Raw genomic sequence first — 16,810 nt, 5'->3', positions numbered from 1 at the left:
AACCACCTCCCTACCCCAAAACTGGGCATAAGCAACAGAAAATAGTCTTTTTCTTGGTTTGTTTCCCCATTTGGGAGGACCCCTTTCCACAGGGACCGGCGGGCGGGAGCGGGGGGCGGGGGGTGGAGAAGAGAGGGAAGGTTGATTCTTGGTCTGGGTAGTGAATGCGTCTAAGAGAAATTGGCAGTCAAGATGTGTCCCTCTGGAGGCACAGGGACCTAGCTACCGATCCCCGCGTCTGTTCACACAAGCATGCTCATGAATGCCCAGGCCCTAGGGTGAGTCCGCCGTCCACCCGCGCGGCCAGAGCTCTCCAGGAGCCCACTTAAATCTGTCCTACCCCCACAAATAAGTGTACTCACCTGGGTGCTCAGCAATAGGTGCACAGAGCGTGCACACAGAGCATCAGTCAGAGTTGCGTGTGTGACTGTGCCTGCCCCGCTGGACCTGCTCTAGCGCCGGGCAGTGGAGCGGGCGCTTCCTAGTGCGGGCACTCCTGCCGCGCTCGGGTCGGCCATTTATTGTCTTGTGGGGAAGCGGCTTTCCCCAAGAAGCTTGGTCTGGGTTAGTAAAATAAAATACTAAATAATTGCCATATGTAAAATTTTAAAACCAGCATATTAAAATATACTAAGGAACTTTCTGACTTGGGAGCAATCCAGAGGAAAAGGAAGAGAAAGAGTTAGATGCTGGCGCCGAGTTCCTGGCGGAGCCAGGCGGCAGTGACTCCTCAGGCTCAGCGGAATCGGCATCCAGGCTCCGGAAGTGACCCGAATCCCAAAATCCATGGAAGAAAATTGCGCTGAAAGAACAGCGCCAACGCCACAATTCTGCCAAGTTTGGCAAGATGGCAAGTTGGTTTCAGAAGCTCAATGCCGTTGAATGATGCGTAAGGGAAAAATTGATCTGAGAATTGTTCAGATTCTCTCAGATAATTGACTGAGAGCAACTTTGCTGTTATCCTTAGACATGGTATTTTTATTCTCTATTAAAACTATAACTTTAAAAAGCATCTCTGCACTTACATAAACCTAAATACCATTTCCATTTAATGGCTGACTGCATTAGAAAACAACATGAATGGAAATGCATTAACAAATGCATCTGTACCAATACCTGTCTACCCACAGAACTATACGTCGGTGAAGCCTCCTTCCACCTCAGCATTGGCATATAGACAAGTAAAGCCTTTAAATTTTTTAAACACAACTATGTTGTCATATTCAAAAGAAATTTTTTTAAAAATTAAGATTATATGGATAATAAGGTAATCCTAATTATATGAATATGGGTATCTGCGGACACATTTCTTATGTTAGTATTTATCTGGAGTTCCCTTAACACTGAACAAAACATATATTACATATTTTCTTGTCTAGAAACAAGTCTATGCTAGATTAGAGAAATAAATCTATATTTCTTCTTTGGAGGGAAATTCATTAACAAGCCAAGCACTAGAAAGAGAGCTACAAGTGTTTTAAATCACAGATACAGACTCTAGCAGATTGTATTCCCAAGGCCTCGGAGTAGAAGAATTGCACAAAGTCCCTTCTTTTTGTGCTTTAAGAATTGCCATATCTGCAACCTTGATTTATTTGCATATACTGGCCAAGCCTAAGGCGAGATGACTGCCTTTGGATAGAGCACTTGGGTCTTTCCCAAGCTCACAGTCTAACCATGTTTTCTTCCTTTTCAAGCCCACCTCATCAGGCTTCCCAACAGCACCGCTGTTATAATACCCACAAATATCTCCATGCTACACAAGCACAAGGCACACTTGTTGTAACACACGTTCCCCAGCATGTGCACTGTTCAATACGCAGCACTTAACGACCGTGTTTCCCAGAAATGCTAAAGACTATCAAATCTGAGGAGCTTGGGGTGGTCTCTTTGCCTTGAAAGGTATTTCCTCTGATCTGAGTTAAATTTTTTCTGACTATGCAAGTGAATGTATAATCTTAATCTTTGGGAAAAGGAAAAATGGATGTCCTCATTCTCTTTTCTAGTTCTTTAGATTTCATCAGCTTTGCTGCATGTACAAGGCAACACCACAGCTAAGATGTAAAAGATACCTCTAAATACTCCCTGAAGAGAGGGAAATTTGGATGAGAAAGAGGAGGCAGTGAGGGAGGGAGAGTTTAACAGCCCCCAACCCCAAGGATATCAAAGTGATAGTTTCCCTGCAGTCATTACAACTCTATACCAAATTATATATATTTAGGAAGATTTAATTAATTGCTACCAGCAGGATTCTTGTCCCAGATATCCAGATATACAAGCTCCCTTCTACCTTTTTGTACCATAGATCCCAGTCAAGGCTGGTCATTTTAGCAAAAAGGGGGTTCTTTCCCCCTTTAGTTGAGCCCTCTCTCTTTTTGGAGGTGGAGGGATTGAATTTTCTTTCTTTTGATGAGGCGTCTTCTGAAGGTCCTTTAATTTCTTGTGTTCTATTTAGTGATTTTCATATTAGAATGTGCTTGCTGCAGCTGCTGAAGGTGTCTGATCATGGAGAGAGCTAGGCTGTGATCCATTTAGGATATAATTTTTCCTTTTCCCTGTGATGAAATATATATACTCCCTCCACCATCTGCCTTTTAGGACCCCACCAAAGTCCAGTTCCCACACCATGGTGGGACTAAGAAGGCCCCTAACCTCATAAGAAGTAAAATGCTCAGCCCTTCAGCTATGCCTTTTATATTTCGTCATTCTTTAGGACAGGTTAACCAGTCCACTTTAACCCAGAAGAATGCTATATTGAGGTCCATCCCCTCCCTGCCCTAAGAAAAACATTATTTTCCATATCTGCTTTTAAAGTAACTAGAAATCTTTTAAAAGAAGAGAAGAAAAAAAAAAAAAAGGTTGGCTGGTCTGCCTCCCTTCTAGGAGCCTCAACCCTAAACTTTAAAAGATGAAGGAAATGATCGAAAGTGATAAATACCTTTTCCAGGCATTCGGTTTGTTGGCCTTCTGACCAAAAGGGGCTTTTGTTAGGTCTCTGTGAGGAAGCCAAATTCAGCCCCCAGAAAATACTCCTCCACCTCTTCCCCATCCCCCCTCAGATCTGTTGTCTAACTTGAAAATGAACTTGGACTTCCCTCTCAGACAGGCCCTAAAACCAGGAGAGATTTTATTTGTCTGTTTCTGAAGGGCTTCCTAAAAGGGGGAGGGTATTTAGGAGGAGGAGAAGAGGACAGGAGGCCTTTTCCCCCAGTAGAGGACAGGGCGGGGTAGGAGCTCTGGTGAAGCCAGAAGGCGGGAGGAGATACTTTGTTAATTTCTTAACTCTGTGTTTATTCCCTGAACTTCTTTTGTCACTGAAGGGTAAGAGTAGGGAGGGGGCCAAGTGACAGACTGAGATACTGCCCAAAAAGAAAAGGGGATGGGTGGAGTGAGGGGTAGAAAAGGGCTGGGGAAGGAGAGGATGGGGAGGGCTGGGGAAGGGGCTCTGTGATGAGCTTGGCAGGGTAAGGAGGGCGGGGAAGCTGTGAAAGAAAGAGGACTGGGGTTGGGGACTCCAGAGGCCACCGGAGGAGGCTTCCTGATAGTCCTCCATGGAAGGGGCCACTTGACTTCCCCCGACCAAATCCAGTACACCACCAAGCAGAATCTGCAGCTGGGGGCATGCTGGAAGAGAATCCAGGAGATCTGTGATAGCCTAAACTAGGACCCCTGTAAGGATCCCTGCAGAGCCAGAGAGGAAAAGGGGTGACCCCAAACCTCGACCAGCACTGCAAGTCCTCACTGGACAGCAGAGAGCAATGGATTTCCCTGATATCTACCACTGGGAAATCAATGGGGCCTGGAGGAAGGCAAGTCTGGGCTCAAGAGTGGGAAAGCTGTGAAACAAGGAGCAAAGTGATGCCTCAGCTACCCTGGTCCCATCTTCCCTCAAGATGTTGGCCTAGGGAGGGAGAACACTAACGGTGGAAGATGCCAGGAGGGCAGCTGCAGTCCAGGAGGTGAGTTCCCAAGCTGGTAGAAGAGGCCTAGTGGCCCTCTTCAGAGGCTGGGCTGTGGGAGTGGAGAGATCAAAGTAGAGCAGGCTTCAGAGGGATGCAGGAGCCTGGGAGGTGGCATCTGTGTCTGCAGGCTCCATGGCTGCAGGGACTAACAGACCTTCTGGAGCCCAGAGAGATGGAGGGACTGGAAAAAGGAGGGGAGGGGATTGGGCAGGTCCCGGGAGCTCCAGGCTCAGCCAGTTTTCTTTCCTTCTCTACTAGTATCACCCTCTGCAGCCCATCAGGAATTTTCTTCAAGCATGTGGGAGGGTCTTTCCACACAGACACACCCTCAAGGGTATCCCCCCTCATATGCCCTTTCTGAACCCCTAATCCCTTCCTATAAATGATCTCTCTCAAACATCCCTTTCTTGGATAGCTCAGGCCCTGTCCTCCTCTATCCTCTACAAATGTCCTCCTCCATCGGCAGCCTGAACTTGAACAGGAAAGGGCCCCCAAATTCTCTAACTGCCCTATAAGGCCCCAAGTCTGGGCCAGAATCCAGACCCCATGGTGGTGAGGCTCTTTGTTCTCCTACAGCCTCAACCCACCCCCTCCTTTTTTAAAACTGGAATTTCTCCCATAAAAAGGTGGGGTGAGGGGAGCAGGAGCTTCTGCGCTTTAAGCTCCCCATCCGTATGGAGAAAACAGAAAAGGGCTGCAGGGAGAGAAATCATCTGATACCTAATTTTCAGAGGAGAGAATCTGGGCATTGAATAAGGGACACAGCAACGCCGTTTCTTTCATCCTTTTCCCTAGTCTAGAATCGGAGCTACACCCAGCCCTCAAGTGTGTGCATCAGGCTTGCACCCTCCCATGCAAACCTTGCTAAGTTACACCTCTCACTTTGTCTTAGATACAGTGGGCCATGAATTCCACCCCTCAACTTCAGAAAGACACAGACATCTGCTTCTTCATTTTTCTATATTTTGCTGGGGGATGTCTTTGTAAGTAGAGTAGGAAGAATATGTAAATTAAAAGTGCATACAGACCGACAAGCAGAGACCTTTATTTGCATACAGAGGATTTAGGCAGAGAGCTGGGTGTCTTCGGGAACGCATTTGGGCTGTGTCCACAAGGCCGTGTGCTGAAACAGTGCAGGCAGCCTGCACCCATCCCAAATTTACAGGCACGCGCGCGCACGCGTGCGCGCGAACACACACACACGCTTCCTGTGAAAAGGCACATTAAATATCTCCTTTCTGTGTTGGAGCATTTAAAAGAAAAAAATTCGGAATTGAACTTAGCTGAGAGCTCGGTTCATGGGCAGTAGCTGAGGGCAGAGTGGCTCCTACCGCTCCCGTTGCCGAAGTCCTTTTGAAAAAGCAGCCCGGAGCAGAGCCAGGGCTTACCGACGAGGCTGAAGGGCCGTTTTCCATTTTCCTTCCTTATAATTAAATGCTCCATCTTTTTCCCCGTACCAGCAGCTGGATTTTGTCTAAACTTCATCCACAGTCAAATCCCACAGTCTCCTCCTCGAAGCCCAGCCGGGCGAGCCGGAGTGAGCGCCGCAGCTGAGGGTTTCAGCGCCAGGCCTCAGAAAGGCTTTCTAGGGCGAAACTGCCTTGGAGATGTAATTACTACGTTTCCAGTGGTGCATATTCTCCTGGAGTGTTTAATTTGATTTTATTTGTGTCTCAGCGAGATCCACATTTTTTTTCGGGGGAGGGGTGAGAAACGACCCTAGGCTTAAAGTTAACCAACAAGATTTTACTTTCCATCGCCCGCCTGCAGGCTCTGGCATCGCCGCCTCCCTCCCTGATCCCGGCACGCCCCAGACTTGGAGACGGCTTTTGCAGGCGCTAAAGGTCTTGGGGAACCAAGTGAAAGAAGGGGGAATTTTTCAGAGCACGCGGACTTACCCAGCCGCTTTTATCGCCCTGAGTCCGAACTTCCCCGCCAGCCTTCCCTCTCCTCCAAGTCGCTTTGGGGGCCTACATCTTCGGCTGGTCTTGAGGAAGAGGACTATGTTTCCCTTTCTTTCTTCTCGCCACTAAATTTTGGCCGCATAGTGCTCCTAATAAATTGAATTGTAAAGTTGCCGGGTTAATTAAATCTATATCTCATTGCAATAGGAATAGTTAATGCCCTTATATAAACCTGGAAAAGAACATACTATTAATTTTATTTATTGCTTGGCCGCCCTGCACCCAGATCCTTCACGCCGCTCTGGTTCCTATTCCCACTGTTCTGGTTTCTACTCCCAAAGGCTGGGGACCTGTTTTTGAGTCCTGGCCCGCAGCAGACGGGTCTATCGGGAAGGGAGCCCCAAGAACGGGGTGGGTGTTTCAGGTCCTTTGTTTCTCCTGGCAGCCCCGCAGAACCCTGTCCACAGCGCCCCAGTTCTTCCACTTCACAGAAGGGGAGTCCAGGATCTGGGTACCACCTCTCCTACCAGCGGCTGGAAAAAGGCAGGCCTCCCCACCCACCCACCCTCACCAGCCAGGCCTTAGACAAGGGGGCCAAGGTCACACGACCAGTCTAGACTTGGCCAGGCCCTGTTTGCTCTCCTTGTTTTACCTTGACCTTGGACTCCAGCAGCAGGATAAGCAGTTTTCTAGCAGAGCCGGCTCCCAGCAAGACCCTGTTTTCCACTGGGCTCATCTCTCCTCACCCCTCCGTCATTGCCCTCAATACACACTGGAGCTGGTCTTCTTATGTCTCAACCCCCTTTCTGTTGTATTTTAATTCCTACTGCCAGCCCAGCCTGCAGCCTGCTTTCTGAACTCTGAGCTGACCCTTCTGGATGAAGATCACAAAGATAAGAATTACTATCCTAACTCACCGATGTCCGGGTGCTCTCAACCGTCAAACGCCACCTTCTCCCCAGAAGGAGGAGGGAGGTGGCCCAAAGGGGTCTCTGCAGACCTGTCCATTTGCTCTCGGGTTTGAAGGGTGCAGTAGGTCCGGCTGAGCGAGGGGCTACTGTGTGGCCATGGCCTGTGCGTTGGCTGCACCCAAGCACTCAGCATTTAAAACCTGTGGCAGAGGTAGGAAACAGGGAAATGCTGCAGCCCCTTGCCCCTCTTATTTTTCCTCTCTTCGTTGCGATTTCTCAGGACAGCACTGTGCTGAAAGGGAATTTGGCTCAATTCCACGGAGATGCTCCCCCAGAATGGGGCGACGCTATTGAGGTTCCTGACAAGTTGGGGGATTGTAAGGAAAGAAGGAAGAGCTTTTGAAGAATCAGTAAGTTGGTGTTGATTTTTTGTTTGAAATAGGGGGCAGTTTTAGATCATGAAACTACTCCTCACTAAAAGAGAGAGTGACCTAAGAAAGCCATGGGAGCAGCAGTAAGGATATTCAACAAGGGACTGTGTCGCGGTGGCTCAACTCAGGCCACTGAGGGCAGAGGTGAGCTCTGCAGGGTCCGCCAGAGTAGCTCCAGAGAGAGGTCCCTCCAAAGGGGTAGCGCTGAATCTCCCCGATTTTCCATGTTTTCTTTTGTATACCTACACAAGAGAGCACCCTCTCCTTCGCATCCAGGGCTTTTAGCTTTCCCAGGCTGTATCTTGCAGCCCCTCCCCCCCAAATTTCTTTGAAAAATCTCACTCTGAGATTTTTATTTCTCTCGCATATTGAAATATCAGTCTATTCTATGGCTTTTATTTCCCTCCTTTTATTCTTTCTCCATTTATTGCTGAGTGTATTCCATCGCTTCACAATCCCCGCCCCAGGTGATGAATTCTGTTTTTGGGGGCTGTCACACCCCTCTCTGTTCGAGGAAAATCCAGCGAAGTAAATGAGAGAGAGTCCTTTTCAGACATCTGGGATTTTGGGTAAAGTGGCTGAAGGTAGGAACTGGGAACACAGTCCCGGCATCGAAGGCTCGCTACGCGGCATCGGGTTCTTTCCATCCGCGAACTGAGGGGAGCTGCCAGGGCCAGAGCGCTCCTGCCTGTTTTCTATTATCTTCATTTATTATTTTTTAAAATCTGGTTTCTTTCCCACCTTTAGCTTCAAGCCCCAATCCAGAGACTTGAGCAGTCATAGTGATCGGTTTGTGGGTAGGGGTCTGTCTCCCCCGTGCACATCCTTTGCCTAGGGGGAGGCGCCCAGTTACAGCCCTCTCCTCCCTGACCCCTTTGCGTCGGCCAAATTTAGCATGGTCCCCCTCCTCCTTCTCTCTCTCCGGGCCCTGCCGGGGGGGGGGGGTGTCTCCCTGTCCCTTTAAATTTCCCAGCTCACGCCTCCTTTGGCTCAATCATCAGAGATCTGATCCAATCATCAGAGACCTTTTTCTTTTCGCCCCGCCCCACCTCGAGGGGAGGGAACCCCAGGGGACCTGGCCGGGGCATCACGTGCGCAGAGCGCGTCACGTGGGCGCGGGAGGAGTGCTGAGGGGTGGAGGGCGGGAGTCGGCGGATTTCTTAATGAACTATCTCCGCATGCGTGGATGGTATGTAGGGAGGGAGGTGGAAGCACCAGGAGGAGGGGAGGGGTGGAGAGAAAAGAGGGGAGGAATGGGGGAGGGGAAACGGGAGCGAGGTGTCTCCCCAGCTCGCTGCCTCTGGCAAGTGGAGTTTTTAAAAAGCTCCAGCAGATCATGTCATGACGACTTCGCTGCTCCTGCATCCACGCTGGCCGGAGAGCCTTATGTACGTCTATGAGGACAGCGCGGCGGAGAGCGGCAGCGGCGGCGGCGGAGGAGGAGGCGGCGGCGCGAGCGGAGCGGGGGGCGGCTGCAGCGGAGCGAGCCCCGGCAAAGCCCCGAGCATGGATGGTCTGGGCAGCAGCTGCCCGGCCAGCCACTGCCGGGATCTGCTTTCGCACCCCGTGCTGGGCCGCCCGCCGGCTCCCCTGGGCGCCCCTCAGGGCGCCGTCTACACGGACATCCCGGCCCCGGAGGCGGCGCGCCAGTGTGCCCCGCCGCCCGCGCCCCCCACCTCGTCCAGCGCCACCCTGGGCTACGGCTACCCCTTCGGGGGCAGCTATTACGGCTGCCGTCTGTCGCACAACGTGAACCTGCAGCAGAAGCCTTGCGCCTACCACCCGGGTGATAAATACCCGGAGCCGTCGGGCGCCCTGCCCGGTGACGACCTGTCCTCCAGGGCCAAGGAGTTCGCCTTCTACCCCAGCTTCGCCAGCTCGTACCAGGCGATGCCCGGCTACCTGGACGTGTCGGTGGTGCCCGGGATCAGCGGGCACCCGGAGCCGCGTCACGACGCGCTCATCCCCGTCGAAGGCTACCAGCACTGGGCTCTCTCCAATGGCTGGGACAGTCAGGTGTACTGCTCCAAGGAGCAGTCGCAGTCCGCCCACCTCTGGAAGTCTCCCTTCCCAGGTAAGGAAGGGACCCAAGCGCCGCCGCCGCCGGGGAATCCTCCCCGCCCTGCCTGCCCCGGGGTTCCGCGCCCCAGCCACCCCCGCCGTCTGGCCCCGGCGCGCCCGCTCGGCTGGGCTGCCTAAGGAGCCGGCCGAGCGAGCTGCACTGAGGAATGCGCCGGGGAAGAAATCTGCTCCGACACGTTCTCTGTAGCTGCCCGGCAGAGAATGAAGCAATCACAGGCGCCCAAACGCCGGGCCGCGGGCTCTGCTCCGTTCAGTAGCTCGCCTCCGCCTCCCCTCGCCGGCTCCAGCCTCCCGCCGGGCTCCTGGCCCCTAATCCCGCTTCCGGCCAGGGATGGGGGCGGGGTGTGCCTATAGTGCCATAGAATCCAGGACAAAACCCCCAACCCACCGAATAACTGGGGGGGGGGCGGGGGATAAGAACCCCCACTTTCTTTGACTGAATTTGCAGGATAGTTGAGGCACTAGACAGTATTTTTTAAATAGGGGGCTAATTTGCTGGGGTCTACAGAAATGTGAAATTTCTTATTTTCCTTTCTTGACTTATTTAAAAAATCTGGCCGTGAATTTCCAGATTGTTAAGAGAACAGAAAATCCAAAATCTCTGGAGAGGGAGTGGAGAGGAGGCTCGAATCCCTCCCCAGCGATGTAAAATTTTCCTTGCCTCTCTGGTATATTGAGCTCAAACCTATAGACATTTCCACTGCCAACTCCCCCAAATGTGGTTGAGAGAGTTAGTTATTGGTGCCCCAAACACAGAAACAGGGGCGTGGGGATGAGACGTGGAAGAGGAAGACCTGTTCAGGGGCATCTGGGGTCCAGGCCCAGGCTGGGGACCCGCTGGTCTTGTCTGGCTAAGTATGGGAAAAGAGAATTCATTTCCCTCTTGTTCCATCTCCAGTTGAAGAGAGAAAGGATCCTGCAAGTCCCACCACTCCCCATGAGGGAGAGACCAGTCCCAGGTTTCCCAAAACCACATGAAGAGCTTTGGATCCTGCCTTGTGCTGAGAAATCAGGATTCGATCTAGGGAGTCCAGCATTTGAGTCTGTTCTCCCTGTAAGCAGAGCTCAGTGGGAGAGTGTTCTCCCTTCTGATACCTATAGAGGTGTTTGGGGGTGGGGGTCCTGGGCAGCCACAGATGTCTTCCGACACTGCCCAGCTTCCCTGCTAGCTCCACATGCCAAGCTCAGGGATGTTTTCCTCGGAAAGCATAGATCCGAGGACCTCCTAGGGGCGGGCCTGAAATTCCTCTGCATCCGGGATTGGAAGTAGAGGTAGGTGGTAAAAAAAATTACTGAATGATGTTAGAGAGTGTAGCAAATAACATTCTTGTGAATATCATGAAATATTATTAAATACTTAGTATGACACACTCAGTACACTAGGCACCCTGACTTCTGATTACCAGAATTAAGGATGGTACAATTTTAGTACATGGCATTATGCATCATCTATCCTGTATTGGCTATAATATTTTTATATAATATTATTTATTTTATTAACTACCTAATATGTAATATGCAATAATACATTTCTAGAAGATAGGCAATTCACATGTTCATGATACAGCAATGTATTTTTAGGGATATGGCCCTTTAATTCTCTATCTCACCAAAATACAAAGCTTCTTAGGATATTTGGGTCCAGCAGGAATTCCCGGGGCAGGGGAGCCAATGGGCCATGCCAAGGGGAGAAGGGATAAGGGAGCAGGTGCCCACCAAACCCACTGTGGCTGGGGGCACAGAGCAATAGGCAATGGGTTTACAGAGAAGAGGTAGAAGAGAAGGAGCTGTTCTGTGTATGCATGTGATGTGGAGTAGGGGTGAAGGACTGGAGAGAAGCTGAGAAATCTTTGAACAAAATAAACATCTCAAAGATTCCCAGGAAAAAAAAAACCTCCACTAAAAATAAATACTTTTTTGATCACAGCCTCCTAGAGAAAAATATCTTTGAAATAAAAAAAAAATACAGCCCAATTGAGATTTAATACACTTGCAAATTATGGCAAGGAAAAGGATATAAAACCCAGCATGCCTCAGCAGCTATGTGCTCCCACAATCCCCGTGTGGAAATAGAATTGGGCTGATGTATCTCAGTGAGTGCAGAGGTACAGGCAAGTGGCAGACGAATAAGAAATTATCTTCAGACACCCTCCGTCTTTCTACCCACTCAGATCTTTTAGAAGTAGTGAGATTTCTAGATAACTCTGTCTATGCAATTGTGGTTTGTTCAGCAACATGTAGGTATAAACACCGCTGTCTCTCTTCAGTGCCTCTGGCTCTGAGAAACCTCATCTGTGGCAGTCTGGGCTGGTGTGGGAGATGGAGGCAATTGTTCAGCAAGATTCAGATAATTAGGGCCAAGATATGTTGTGGCTTCTTCCTTCTCCCAATTATACAGACCCTTGCTTTATTGCTCTGTTTTTTTTTTTTTTTTCTTCCTCTCTATGGTGAGCGTAGACTTTTTTTTTTTTTTTTGAGAGGCAGAAATTCCAGGAGAGAATCAGAAAGGGAGAAAAAGAGAGATGGGGTTCAGGAGAGAGAAAGAGGGAGAAAGAAACGGTGGGCTCTTTGAGCCATACTAGAAGTCTGTACTGACAAGCCTTTGCATTTGAGTTGGGAAGAGTAGCAAGCTAGATTTCTAGCTGGACAAGGTACTCTTCAGAGCCCAGAGCTCACTCATAAGGGGTGGGTGGTCAAGAGTGGGTGGGCTGTGGGAAGCTCTACACAGGGGTCCCCAAGCCCAAAGACAAAGCCATAGCTGAGCATTGATATGATTTTTATTTGCTCCTCCAAGGTGTCTATTAGGTTCCCAGGTATGAAGTCATTTGTGTGTGTGATCTGGAGGGAGACTAGGGAAGGGCTGATTGTAAAACTAATAACTAAGTCCCCACTCACTTTAGGCAGTGTACATACATCTCGAGGTCTACGCTACCAGATGTTTCTACATCTCTACATACCACTTCCTTTCCAGATAAGGCAGCAGACAAAGAAAGGGGGCTTATTTGAGAAGGCAAGACTGGAGTTATTTCCCCAGAGGCTGAAACAACCTACAGTTGGTCTGATCCAGGACAAATTGGCTAAATCAATCCTTGGAATCCTATAGAGAAAAATAACCAGTTTAAACCAGTTGTCTACTTTTTAAACTTTTTTTTTTTTTAGGGTTGATTAAATCTCACTGGAAATTTAGAGCTAGAATTTAGAAAACCAAAATTGGATAGGTCATTGTGAGAGTTTAAAGAAAGTGAAGTAAAAAATTAAGGACAATTATCTGGGTAATTCAGAAAGGAAACTCTACCTTTACCCTACTTTGCTCTCCAGGGGAAAGGAGGTGTTTTAAAGCTGGATTGTATCAGATGGCCTATTTCCATCTTAAAAACTTACTGTATCATTTTCAGAGTCAGAAAGTCTGGCTTTAAAATCTGGTTCTGCCATTTAAGTTATTTTACCCACCATGAGCCTCAGATTCCTGATCTTATAAAATGGATTTAACAAAGTAAGCTCGAAAAAATGTTCTGAGGATTAAAAACAACCACCACAAATTCATGGTATCACTACTTACCCTCTTCATTTTATTCTTGTCCACAAATCATCAATTTCCCAAATCATGGTTACATCTATAAGAGTAAAACAAATTTAATAACTGAGAGATTTAAAAACAAAGGTCTTGTTCAAAAACAAATCCTTTTTAACCTAAAGCATCCGTACTATTTAAATAAAGTTATTTTGATTTCCAGATTTTTTTTTAATCTTGGTTTATTCACACAGAGGCAGAGAAAAATGCCAGGTCCAAGAGTTTTCCTGAGAAATTGTCACCAGAAGACAGTCAAATGAGGCCATTGGACCCCCTGTCTCTCATTTTCTTCCTGAGCATTTTCTCTTCCCCTGCATCTCACTGTGACCACTACTTTCCCATTGTGTGTAGATACTCTGAGAGAAAGCAGACCCAATGGGGATGGGTGCAGGAAAAGTGTTTTGGGAGGGTGGGATGGGAACAAACATTTCAGGAAGAACTTTGTGTCCTCCTTCTGGGCTGTGTCTATAGTTTCAAAAGGTTGTAAGAATGAAGGGGAAACCCCAAATATTCAGTCCTCCCCATTAGCTTCCACCTGAAGAAGTCTAAAAATTACATGGAAAAAAAAATGAGGGCTGAGCTATCCAGATAATCTCCCCAGTTCCCCCACTTCCCCTTGAAAGTGTTGCTGTGACCTTTATTGACAGGGATGAGGGTGGAGTAGAAAATGAAGTTCTAAGTGATGTATATTAGTTGCAGTTGCTGTGAAATTCTCAGAGCCTGAAGAAACTGAACTGGTGGTAGTGGCTTGGATGACAGGTATTGGCTAGGGTTTAGGGTTATGGTTGGCGCTGGGATGTAGACAGTTTCCTTCAGCTGTGAAGGAATGGAGACGGAAGGGGGTTGGAATAGAATCTACCCCGTTTTGGTGGGACTGCGGTGTGGAACCCCTACTTCCAGGGACACGTGATTCCCTATATCTCAGGATCAGGACCTCCCACCTTGGGTGTTGTTAAGTGGTTCACAACATTGGACCTCAATTCCTAGAATGAGTGTGGACCTCCAAGCAGGCTGGCTTCACCTGGACACTTCTCTTCTATCTATGCTTCACATCCCTAGCATAGGACCAGTGTCTAAAGGCAGTAAACCCCATCTGGTAGTCTGGGCCCACTGAAGCTGACCCCCTGTCTGCTGCACCCTCCCTGAAACATATAACAGAACACCTTCATCTGACAACAGGGCAGAATATAAACTAATAAGCACCCAAATGATCTAACTGCAGAAAGGAAGGATTTTTCTGAATATCTGAAATTCTGCAAGCATGGCAGGCCAGGCTGGAAATTGGAGGGCCCCTTCTAATCAGACAAGGATCCTAATACTGAGTGCTGTGCAGAGCCATATTGGGGCCTGAAACAAAAGGGAAAATCGGTAATACTGATCCCATGTTTATTTTTTAATTGATATTTTGTTCATCATGAACGTTTTTGTATTGTTTTGCTTTTTAAACTTTGCTTTCAAATATTGTCTTGATTACTGAGTTTTTGGCGCCCCCTCCCTTGAACTTCGAGCCCAGAGGCCTCACCCTAGTTGTGGTCTTGCTAAAATAACAGAAATGAAAAGCATTAAGGGGCTTCAGTGTGCAGAGCAATCCTCTGGCCCTGGTGAGCCCCTGCCAGAACTCTGCCTAGGCAGCCTCGGGTCTCCTAGCCCAGCCCAGCCGCGCACCTCACTTCTTCCCGCTTGCCTTATCTTCCCGCAGACGTGGTTCCCCTGCAGCCCGAGGTGAGCAGCTACCGGCGCGGGCGCAAGAAACGCGTGCCCTACACTAAGGTACAGCTGAAGGAGCTAGAGAAGGAATATGCGGCTAGCAAGTTCATCACCAAAGAGAAGCGCCGGCGCATCTCCGCCACCACGAACCTCTCTGAGCGCCAGGTAACCATCTGGTTCCAGAACCGGCGGGTCAAAGAGAAGAAAGTGGTCAGCAAATCGAAAGCGCCTCATCTCCACTCGACCTGACCACCCACCCGCTGCTTGCCCCATCTATTTATGTCACCGCTTTGTACCATAACCGAATCCACGGAAAGACGCTGCGCGGGTGCAGAAGAGTATTTAATGTTAACGAGAAAGAAGAACCGCGCTACCCGGAGGCAGAGAGGCTCCAAGGCCGAACTGGGCCTTCCCCAACTCCCTATCCCATCCCCAGCCTCCACCCCCAGCCAGAGGAAACTCACCCGGCTTCAGCGGCTTTGGAAATGGGTCCGGGTGGGCCGTGGGAGGAAGGCTGGCGGCCTGTACTCCTCCTTATGCTCACCCTGCCAGAAAGTCCAGTGGCAGCGGAGAGCCCAATCATACCAACCAAAGCAGGGTTGGGGAATCCCGAATGGCCCCAATTCTTGCCTCATCCTGTGACCAGGCTGGTAGAGGACCCTCACTAAGGGTGCAGCTTCGGTGCAGGATCTGGCCAGCTCATACTTTCCTCCCTGTCCCTTCCTCTCACACTCCTTAGGCAAGATTTCCCAGTAAAGATTTTCTGTGCATATTTTAAAAGTTGTGTTAATATTCATGATAATTATTAGGGATCTGGCAGCGTGATTAGAGTATGGATGTTTCAGTAAAAGCTGGAATCAGCACAGCCCCTTACCTCCCATCCCAACTAAGAAACTGCTTTTCTTGGAGCCGGATCGGGGCTGCCTTTGCCCCACTGGCTCCCCTGTTCTGCTCTCTCAGTCAACATGTGGAAATCAAAGGAGGACAAAGACTCCAGCCACGCTGCTAAATAGGGCTTCTCTCTCCTCTCTCTTTCTCTCTCTAGGTGGTAAGGTTAGGGATTAGACCAGGCACAGAAGCAGAACTTTTTTCTGAGGATAAAATCTCTTCCAAGAGGAGGGAGAGTCGGTTCCTCAACAAAGTCCCTTTCCTCAAGGCGCTAGCCCAGGAGGGACTCCTCACACTTTCACTTTTACTGACTTAAAGGAAAGCTAGAGGATCTAGTGCAGAAGGCAAGAATATCTGGCCCTCAACTAGCTAAATGTAGATGCTGCCTAACAGTGCCCTCCTCAAAGGCCACCTTGGTGCTGTGCGGGCCCCTTGCCTCTCCCCTTCCCACTGGTGCATTACAAAACAGTGTTCTTTTGAAATGTTCATCAGAAATAGGCTCTTTTTTTTAAATGTTATGTATCTGTATATAGTATTGTGATGTCTGAATGACAATGTACTGAATGCAAAAAGGAAAAAAAACCCACAAACATGTTTTTAAAATAAAATCTTTTTTTTTTTTTTGCCTTGACTTTATTGCTCAGATTCTTTCTGAAGTCTTTTCTGTCCACTGGCTCCTCAGGACAGTCTACTATGCCCTGATTTGGCCAGAATATATCAGGTGGAAGAGTATACACATCACTCCCAGATGAGTAGATTCCAAACCCTTGTTTTGCTCCACTTAAGTCTTTGAGTTATCTATACCATCTAGATAGGAGAAAACTTCCCATCCTGATGCCCAACTTGGATGAGTGTATGTTGAGGAAGGAAAGGTGTAATCAGTGCCGGAAAGGCCTGGAAGCAGGTGAGTGATAAAAACACACCAATGGCCACTTCAGTTAATAATTGGGGCTCAGCTATGGTTCTGGGTACTGAGAAAGTGCATCCCCACTGGGAACTGGGTGAGGTAAATGTGGTGGTGGCTGGTGGCAGTGGGAAACTAACCCTCAGCTCCCAGTGCCCTATTGCCCCCAGAGGGCCCCAAATACATTCAGCCAGTTCAGGACTGGAGGTGGGGCTGGGATAGGGTCAGCACAGCCTGCCAGGGGAGCTTCAAGCTCAGCTTTTCCTGGCTGCACTCTCTTCTTTCCCCCACTTAACCTATGCAGAGAGGTTGAGCTGCTAGGATCCCTTTGGCTCCCAGTTTGCTAAACCAACCCTACTTTTACTCTCTAGCATTCCTGGGATCCTCAGTCTTCCAGGCAATGAGGAGCCCGTATAGATGCTGTCACTAATTTGTTTTCCTTGTAGTGTC

The 16,810-nt window shown here is 49.0% G+C and overlaps 1 protein-coding gene across 1 annotated transcript; it reads left to right on the top strand.

The window, feature by feature from the left end:
* The first annotated feature begins 8,517 nt into the window (after window positions 1-8,517).
* Window positions 8,518-16,087, top strand: HOXC13 (homeobox C13). Its single transcript, XM_002807110.6, has 2 exons — window positions 8,518-9,282; window positions 14,561-16,087. Exons 1-2 carry the CDS (start codon window positions 8,550-8,552, stop codon window positions 14,815-14,817), a joined length of 990 nt encoding a protein of 329 aa, XP_002807156.2. The 5' UTR covers window positions 8,518-8,549; the 3' UTR covers window positions 14,818-16,087.
* Window positions 16,088-16,810: the final 723 nt, after the last annotated feature.

The sequence above is a fragment of the Callithrix jacchus genome, chromosome 9 (assembly GCF_049354715.1).
Source record: "Callithrix jacchus isolate 240 chromosome 9, calJac240_pri, whole genome shotgun sequence".
Classification (NCBI taxonomy): domain Eukaryota; kingdom Metazoa; phylum Chordata; class Mammalia; order Primates; family Cebidae; genus Callithrix; species Callithrix jacchus.
The sequence above is the reverse complement of the archived record's forward strand: the minus strand, read 5'-3'. Positions and strand labels throughout refer to the sequence as shown.